Source organism: Pholis gunnellus, assembly GCF_910591455.1.
Source record: "Pholis gunnellus genome assembly, chromosome: 6".
Taxonomy (NCBI): domain Eukaryota; kingdom Metazoa; phylum Chordata; class Actinopteri; order Perciformes; family Pholidae; genus Pholis; species Pholis gunnellus.
In genome coordinates this window covers 16,042,591-16,051,804 of record NC_136532.1, presented here as the reverse complement: position 1 = coordinate 16,051,804, position 9,214 = coordinate 16,042,591, and the positions used below count along the sequence as shown (strand labels likewise).

The following is a 9,214-nucleotide window of genomic DNA, read 5'->3' as shown; positions in this document are numbered from 1 at the left end:
GCCTAATTCTGCTTTATTAATCATTAAAGTCCCTGCCACCATCAGCAAGGTTTTTATGAAGATGTTCTTTATAGTACTAAAGGAGAACACAAGACTAAAAATGGCAGGTGTGTTATGGACCCTTATTCAATTTGAATGTGGCTGTAAATTATTCTGCTCATTAAATCTACATTTGTAACACCTACACAAGGCAGTTAGCGACTTGTTATGCACTGTGGTCGCTAGTATGAGAATATTAATCTAAACCACATTACCTTGTTAAAGGAACCTTTATTAAATGACAAAAAGATGGGCTGACAGAACGCAAAAATACAAAAAGAGACATTTATTTTAAGAAACAATTTCAAATGTTTATTTAACATGTCAAAGAAAGGGGCACACACTCGTGAATTGAAAAGGGGGCTGCAATTATTGGCCAGTACTATGACTTCAACTTAATACTAACATTAATCAGGTTTTGGCTAAAAAGAAAATGTGTTTTTGTTCCTTTTTGTTTTTTATAAAGAAACTTTATGTACATTGGTTCTTTTATACAAGAGGTTCATTGGATAAATGCATCAAAAAGAAACCAGTTCTGCAGTAAACTTTACAAAAAATACATTTTGTTTTCATTCAGAGTTGTAGAAAAGGAGATAGTCAAATATTGACCAATAATATTTCTTCCTTTTCATTATTTAGAAAAAAAGCTGTTCTAATACCTATTTTAAGGAAAAGCAATATACAGCACAATAAATGGGAGAAAATTGCCTTTGCGAATTCATTCAGTTGGTTTGGTAACCAAGGAGAGGGGCTGCGACTGGAACAGGGCATGATGGGAGTGAAGGGCTGCCTGATGGAAAGGGGAAGGGGGGGAAAGCATGGAGGGGTGCAGGGAGGTGAAGGGGATTGGCCGGGTGAGGATGGGTGTGGTCGACTGGCTACCTGAAGTACCATGTGGGATTGAGAGGTGGGTATGGGAGGAGGAGGAGGAAGAGGAGGAGGATGAAGAAGAAGAGGATGTGGATCCAGAAGCCTTCCCATGTAGGGAGAAGTGGTGGTGCATGCGTCCCTCCGGTTTGGTGGTGAGCGATAACGGCTGGGCCTGCTCGGAGTGGGTGGCGGCAGGAGCAGCCGGGGAGGCCAGGGCTGCAGAGGGAGTGGCCGGTGAGTCGAGCATGCTGCCGTGGGACGACGCAGGGCTGTCGCACATCTTGTCCGAGGGCAGGTACTGCACGCACTGCTTCTTGCTTCTTATCGAGAAGTCTGGCGGAAACAAAGGAGAAGTGAGGAATCTGAATTATGGATCTGCTGCTGGCTTCAAATCTGGTTCATGTCCCTCAATGCTCCCGCTGACAGAAGTGAACAAGTGTTTATCAAAACAGTGAAGACGATGGCAGTGAAAGTTGTGAAACACGATATGTTCACATCAACTTGAAAACACATTGCAACACAGTGAGTGGAACATGATGTTAAACATATTCAGATGGTATGCATTCATGATGCAATAGAAGAACAGGACACACTACGCCAACATGTACACTGTGTGGAAAGCTCTCTTAATTTTGGGCAAATGACAGAGGTGGTTTGGCTGCACAGCAACAGACATACCTGCCACTATTAGCATTGAACCTCATAAGCTGCTTGTCAAAGTATAAAAGCAGGGAAAACGTTAGTAAGTGTTAGTGGTGAAAAGAATCCATGCAGAAACGGTAGATACAAATAATAGAATAAAGGTTCAGTGTAGCAGGTTACACTTTCCAGTTTGTGAAGAAATAATCTATTCAAGGTGGTCGGGAAGAAAAGGTCCCTTACCTTCTGGTTTCGAGTCGGGTTTATTGTCCCTCTTCCTCTTTTTCCTCTTTCCCTGCACAGATAAAACAATTCTGTTAAAAACAGTTTTTATAGGGAAAGTAAACCCCTCAATGACACTGACTTACAACAAAAGCGTGATTACTGTAATATGACTGATAAAGTAATATTTGATTGAGTCTGGTGAGAAAAAAGGGGCTTGTTTCCAACTTCCTCTACATATTAATATAGGAGCTGGTCATGGAAATGTGATACTTACATAGTTATCCCTTGCTGACCACCCTGGGTAGAGCTGAGAGTGGAGTTGCCTCTCTTTTCTGGCCAGCTCATAGTATTTGGCTTGTTCCTCTCTTGACAGGGAATGCCACTGTGGACAGAGATGGAAAAGACAGAAGATATCAAAGAATTGCTAAAACACACAAGAGTTGTAATCTCACATGCCCTTCTATGCTACTTACCCGTCTTCCAAGGATCTGGTTGATGGCAGCGCTCTCTTTCAGAGTGCACTCTGCCACTACTTTGGCTCTCATCTCCTTCATATACAGCATGAAAGCATTCAGAGGTTTCTTGATATGAGGCCTCTTGTCCTCTTCTTTTTTGGGAGGAACTGGAGATTTCCTGCTAATCCAAAAACGTGAAAAAAAAAATATGCTGTTATTAAACTGTGAGCTGATGAGAGGTGCTGGTGAATTATAGCAAACAAGGGGAAATATTGTGCGGCAACGTAAGCAGGTTTTGATACAATGAGAGACTTTTTCTTTAAACGTTCTTACGCGTGCATTGAGGGGCTCATGTCACAGGGCTCCTGTTTGATAGCCGGGGAGACGATGGCGGGATGGGGAATGCCGGTCTGGTGGAGGCCGTGCGGAGAAGACACCATGTGAGGGGAGAAACGGCTGGACACCAAGCTGTGAGGGCAACAGGATTCAACATTTTAAGAGTCTGGGTTAACAGCAGACCTCTGTTAACCTGTCGAGAAGAGGCTCAGCTAGCTTGGGGCACATAACCGCTCGGCCTTCACCTCCGGGTGAAATCCACTCTGCCTACTGCGTCAGTCTGGACTAAATTCATGCACACAATGAGTTACATGCTTGCTTGTTGAAATAGAGACTTTTTCAAAAGCCCCTTTATTCAGCAATGGCTGGAGAAAAGTGGAGTGTGTTGTTACCATGGTAACAGCATGGCCGTGACACCTGAAACCACTTTCCTCACCGCGTTCTGACAGCCGTCCACACAGAACACCTTCACACTGTCTCTCTTTATGTCCAATTGTTAATACAATGGAGCATTGTAATGAACAAGGGGGGATTAAGCTCCATATCCCTCTATCGCACACTCGTAGGTTAATGTTAGATTGGAAAATTCCTCTTATTTTAACATGTCACACAGGCTGTCATGAGAGACCGAGCACAATATAGCCTTGTACTCGCAGTCCAGAGTCATCAGCTTCACCTTAAGTAATACACTCAAGTATGGACCAACCCAGTCTTAACTTAATATACATAGAGACCTTTGTAACTGTTGCACATGTAATATTGGAGTCCAGGTGGAAAATGCTCACACAGAAAAATAGTTCAAATCTGAATCCTCATTCAATATTTACTCTCTGACTGAATGTAAAACCTGAACTAAAGTAAAGTATAAAAAAACATGTAAGTCCATGAAGTCTAATAATATATCTGTTATTAAGAGCTGATGTGTGGCGTTATTTAACATTTTTTCTATGTACCACTTAATAATTCATGCTGTATAAACAAGGAGGTGCCATTTCATCCCCTCGGTAATAAACCTATACCGACTAAATCTGTAAACATCCCACTTAGTCCCCGATGAACATCTCAATGCTGCTCCAATGCACTCAAGTTACACATTTTGAAAATAATGCTTCCATTAGCGTGCATGCAATGCAGTCGTATTCATGTTACCTACAGTTTGTTGTTGCCATTAGGTCTTTCTCTTACTTTTACTCCTGTTTGTTTCATTTTTATTGCAAAATCACAATTCCAATGTATAAATAACAAATAACGAATGAAATACTGTAAAAACATCTGTGAGGTGTGTTTTGATTGTTGTGAGGTCCGTCTCAGGATGAAACTACACATCCTATTGATCACAGAGACCCTTCTGAATATTTAATCTCATACGAAGACCGGAAGGCTCGCTACAAATCTTTCCAATTTTGAAAGAGGGTCAGAGAGTTTAGTCTGATTGGACATGTAGGTTCAGATGAGCTTTGATTTGTCCGTATTGATTCTCAGCCCTTTCATCTCTGCGGTATGTGTGTGTGTGTGTGTTGTGGAGTGGCTCAGAACATTGGCTTGACCACAGAAGTTTAGCTCAGGGAGAAAAGACAGGAGAGGAGTACTGAATGCCAATAATGCCTTCCCTCTAGTTAAGAAGCTAACCTTGTCTGTGATAGACTTCAAACTTCATATCCCTTTGCAGTCCTGACACAGCTGCAAGTGTTTTATTCCAAGTAAGACTTGTGCTATTTCTGTAAATTGTTGCCAAAAAAGTTGTAGACAATTAGAGTTTAAAGATGCACACCAGCCATTTCTTTTACTACTTGTTTAAAAAGGCTGGCATAGAGAGCAAGAGAAATGTGATTACAGCATGTCATGGAAGCAGCAGATATTCGATGTCTCCCTTTGGGAGGGTGGGGGGGTGTTGCCGAACATGATCCGCTCACCTGGACATGGATGCATTCATTGCTAGCGCTGGATAGGGGTGACGGAATCCCCCCGGAGGGATGGAGTACATGGGCTGGCCCTGCCTGGGAGACAGAGGGAGAGAGAGTGAGGTGTGAGGTGGATCAAACACAGCTGACAGCTAACCCACCAGCACTAATCCTCTACTCATCAACTCAAATCCCCTGCTTGTGGAACAGCGCCGTTGCAATTGATTACGAGAGCCGTAGCAGAACCCATAAATGTTCATAAATTCCTCCTGGTGAACTCAAATGTAAAAACGTTTGCCATTGTAGAGATATGGTGCTCCTGCACTTAGACGACAGAGCATAAAAATAAGACATCACTTTAAACAAACTTGGTGTCCTCGTCATCATTTTCATCTTGTTGCGCTTTCCTAAATCTGAACTCACAGGTAATTCGCTAGCATCAGTACTTTAACTGTGGCGTGATTTGTAACTAAGAACAAAACACATCTGGCTGAGTGGACAGCTGAGAATAAAAGTGACTTACTGTTGCATGAACCAGCCCAGAGGGTGTGCGATGGAACCAACAGCACCAGGAGACAGCGGGTAGTATGGAGAGAGCTCTGACGGGTGAGGTGTCCGAGGAATACCTGCAGGAGCCACAGACAGAGGACACATGCTTTTAAAATGCAGCGTATACCTGCTGAGGTGACATGCTATTTACATATTTTAAACAATATCTAACATCTCTGAAAATGATTGCCATACTTTTGATGCTCCTTGCAAATCTATCTGCCTGCAGAGTACAGCAGCTCTGGTGGATTCACTTTGGTGTTTCCAATAGTGACCAGTTTTCAAGGTGAAAAAAAGACAAAACGTCTATAGAAACTTGTTCAGTACTTTCCAAACTAAAACCGTTTTTTTTCCAAAAATGTGTCTTTACATGCTGTTCCCTTCATGACCCTATTGAGCTCATTAGCGTGCCTTCGTTTGGGCCCATTCAGTGCCGGCCTCCTGGTTGCTGTGGATAATTCGATACTTCTTTTCAACTGCGACAAGTGGTAATTATTTGGACTCATCGTAACTGACATGAATTTAAGTTGACTAAAGCCTCTCACAGATTTTATGTGGAATATCACTTTAACAGCTACAGTGTACAGTGAAGTGAATCAACGTCCATCTATGACAAATTACCTGTCTTTGGGTCGAGGATCTCCGGGGAAAGGTGTGATGGCGGCGTGCCGGGGGAGAAGTGTTCATTGCTGTAGGTGATGAGGGGTGTCAGTGGGTGGACATGGTGGGCATGCTGCACCACTGGGACTTTATTGGACTGTTAATGACGAGAGAAGAACAGACACAAAGAAGTTATGAGCAGGAGGTGACAAATGTGTAACGAGTGTCTGACACATAACATTTAAAAGATAGTGAATGTAATCCATCAAAGCTAGTATGCCTTTGGCTGAAACGAGCATATAACTATCCCACAGTGGATACCGCACATGATTTCTGTTGCCCATTGTTCAAAAGAAACGCATGCTGTAAATAGTCCATCATGTGTGAATGCCCTCTACGGTAAACATAACATCAGTCTGTGCGTGTGACCGGCCCTGTGATGCAATCTGGACCGGCACCAAGGAACACTAAAAAGCCCTGCAGACCCATGCCAAGACCATTATGGTCATTTAGCTGAGGAGAGAACTGTTTGTTCAGTCCAACAAGAAAAACAACGGTGCTACCGAGTCCAAAAGTCACACCAGTGAGCCCCAAACAAACACAAACCGGCTAAGTTTAACTGAATACCCATGAACAAGTGGAGACATCATCTCCCACTCTGTCTCACGGCAGTCACTTGATGGGAAGACGCAGACGCCCATGGGTGGATTACACTGCCACGTTACACTGCAGATGACCCTGATGTAAGAAAAACACTGAAAGTTCTGTATAACTTCAGATAAGTGGTGAAGAACAGAAAGATGGAACTTCCTTTAGCATGCAGCGTGGCTCTCTTAGCTATTTTAACAGTACTTAACGCACAGAAAACTAGCCGAGAACTGACCGGCGTTGCGGCTACGACGAGGATAATGAAGACAATAATAATAACCAGCGTCTCTACTTTCATTAGGCAGCGCTCAGCCTCGCAGTCATTTCCCCTGGCTGCCTGGCTGAATAGAGCACTTGTTGGCTCAACTTGTCACATGGGAGGGTCAAGGGGTGGAGGGGGGTGGGGGGGGGAGAAAGGAGTCTTGTTCCTCTAGGCTAACCTTTCTTCAATATCCCTCCCCACCCCCTTCTCAACCTCTCGTCTCTCTCCAACGTGGTCTGCTGGGGAACAAGGTTTGCATTGAGACTTCTGTACACTCTCTTGCTTCACGCTGCTAAGAATTGTTCCAAATCGTTGCTTTTTTTCCGCTACTTTTTTTTTTTTTTTCTTTTTAAAAAGGAAGGTCCAACCTTTTTCCTCCTTTTAAATCTTTAGCAAATTGGTTTCTCCCGTGTCTAAAGCGCGCTTTGATTCTGTTAATACCAGGTGGAGTGAGGAAAATATTTACTGTTTGTTAAACATGGCTATGTTAAGATCACTTTGCTCAGGACTTTTTTTGGTTTCTCCAGACTTAAGAGCATATAAGGTCAATGCATATGATGATGCACAGAGAACACAATTTCACACAACACGGAGAAGGCTTTGATGAAGCTTCATGGCAGAAAAAGCGTTGACCTGCTAGGTTGAAATCCCAGGTCCCACATGTCATGTATATTTGAGTTGTGCTTTGTTGTTCTACTTAATGTACAATATGCCTGAATTCTCCATATATTGTGAGGGCTGTTTGAGACCTCTAGACCTGGGTGCCAACACATTTTGGGAAGCACTTCAGTGAGAATTTGAAATGATGCCTATTAATTATTCATATCCTGGAATACACCAATCGTGTGCTCTACACATATTTCTAAGTTTGAAGGCACTAGTTTTAACTCCGGGCTGTCTTTCCGTTCAGCAGCCCCACAAAATGTGGAGAAAAATGGAGTATGCAGGTTGCACATATGCAAAACTATCCTGAACTGTATCCTACCTGCCAGAGCAAATTCCTCTTCTTAAATCAGAACATTTTTGAATGATATATATCAAAATCTGCATACGTTTTCTTTACTAATTTAAATGCATTAAGTTCTCCAGAGCTCTGAGAGCATAACATGTGGTTTTGTGAAATTGAAAAACTAGACTAATGGCTCAATCATGAATTAAACCAAACACTAACGAATCAATGCCTTCTTTGACTTGCTTTATGTGTAGAGGTAATATTCCTCTAGCCCATGAGAGCTTCATACGTCTGGTTTCATGATCCACAAGCAAAGTGTAATAAGGAAACCACAAGGAACATGAGCCGTGTTTTAAATATAAACAACATCTACGTGATAGGACGGATAAAGGGCAACCTGGAACCAGATGGTATCTACATCGGCAGATAGAAATCATGCTCTTTACATAGACGTGCTTGTTGTAAACAGGTCTGCAGTGGTGCATACCTCTCAACGAGCAAGTAAAAACACCCAGAACTGGTCTTAAGAGTGGATTGGACATAGTAACAGGAAGTTTTAAAGGAGAAAAAAAAACAGCAAAAAGTTGCTGAGCCGGTGCAGAGAAAAGATGTCTGTCTCTTAAGAGGGTTTGAAGCTAAAAGGCCGAGGTGGCAGTACCTCGCTTGGCTGTCCAACTTGGAACGGCGCTAAGAAAAGCACAGTCCTTGGTCAGAGTGGGTGGAGGGGTGGATTTCATTCAAGCAAACATGTTTTTGGATCCTGCACATCTGAATTGAATTACTAGGCAAACAGCCGATGAGGAAGAGAGCTTAGAACAAACTGAATAACCCCGCAGCTTTGTGTGTCTTTATGCTCGGTGATTCTGGGTGGGAGGCTCAGAGGCCTTTCAAAACTCCAGGAAAGACAGGGTGAAAAGAATGCCTGGCATGCTGAGAAATCCAAGCCTTGTTTGTCAACGCCAACAGGAAGCGGACGTGAGAGGGGACTGACCGTGTCGTATGTCTCTAAAATCAACCACTCCAAACTATGCCATTCATCACAGGCAACGTGTGCTTTGCGTCTGGTGAGCGACTCTGAATGGGTCAACGGGAGTAATATTTTAGCTTAAAATAATACAGAGCAGAGCGGCGTCATATTACTAGAGCGAATATCCCCAGTGGTAATTAAATAAATTGGGAGAGCTCTTAACACAATCAGCACAGCATATATAGACACAAACATGGACAGGGAACTAGCGTGGTAATAAATATTTGTAAACTGACAGATCAATTCTAAATCCTAAATTCTCTTGGTTTCAGAGTTTGAATGGAATCAAAGCACTGGTTCCTTTTCTCATTTCTGAAGAGGAGCTTGTCTCTGCAGTGGCCCAGCAGGACTGCAGACCTCAGATCAGTATTCAGTTCAATCCTCCCAAAGCCTTTGATTTCATGATGGATCCCGGTTGTTCACTGCCTAATGCAAAACGAGAGAATCTCACCGGACTCCCAGTCAAAGGTCTGTTGGAAGGATATGGATCGAAAGCAAGTATATGTCTCTCCATGGGAGAAAAAACCCGCCGATTTTTAGTTAATATCTTTACTTAAAGTGCCATACAGCACCTGACAGTTGAAGATTTAATCAGACACACGCAGCAAGACAAAAAGCATCGCTGGAATGCAGCGCTAAACCTTCCCACTTCAATTCACTTTAACAATTCTGTGACTAAGTGGCTTATGACACGCTGACAGGACCATGTCC

The 9,214-nt window shown here is 43.0% G+C and overlaps 1 protein-coding gene across 2 annotated transcripts in view; it reads right to left on the bottom strand.

Annotated features, from left to right (window-relative positions):
• Positions 1–336: 336 nt before the first annotated feature.
• Positions 337–9,214, bottom strand: part of tcf7l1b (transcription factor 7 like 1b) — a 31,284-nt gene continuing 22,406 nt past the window's right edge. The window contains exons 5-12 of one of the 2 annotated variants that reach the window (XM_079162056.1): positions 5,636–5,771; positions 4,989–5,091; positions 4,478–4,561; positions 2,562–2,696; positions 2,247–2,409; positions 2,048–2,155; positions 1,792–1,843; positions 337–1,242 (exon numbers count right to left, since the gene is read on the bottom strand). In XM_079162056.1, the coding sequence (XP_079018182.1) occupies positions 758–1,242; positions 1,792–1,843; positions 2,048–2,155; positions 2,247–2,409; positions 2,562–2,696; positions 4,478–4,561; positions 4,989–5,091; positions 5,636–5,771 (1,266 nt within the window). In that variant the 3' untranslated portion in view covers positions 337–757. The remainder of the gene's footprint in view (positions 1,243–1,791; positions 1,844–2,047; positions 2,156–2,246; positions 2,410–2,561; positions 2,697–4,477; positions 4,562–4,988; positions 5,092–5,635; positions 5,772–9,214) is intronic. The other variant, XM_079162057.1, reaches the window with a different exon arrangement.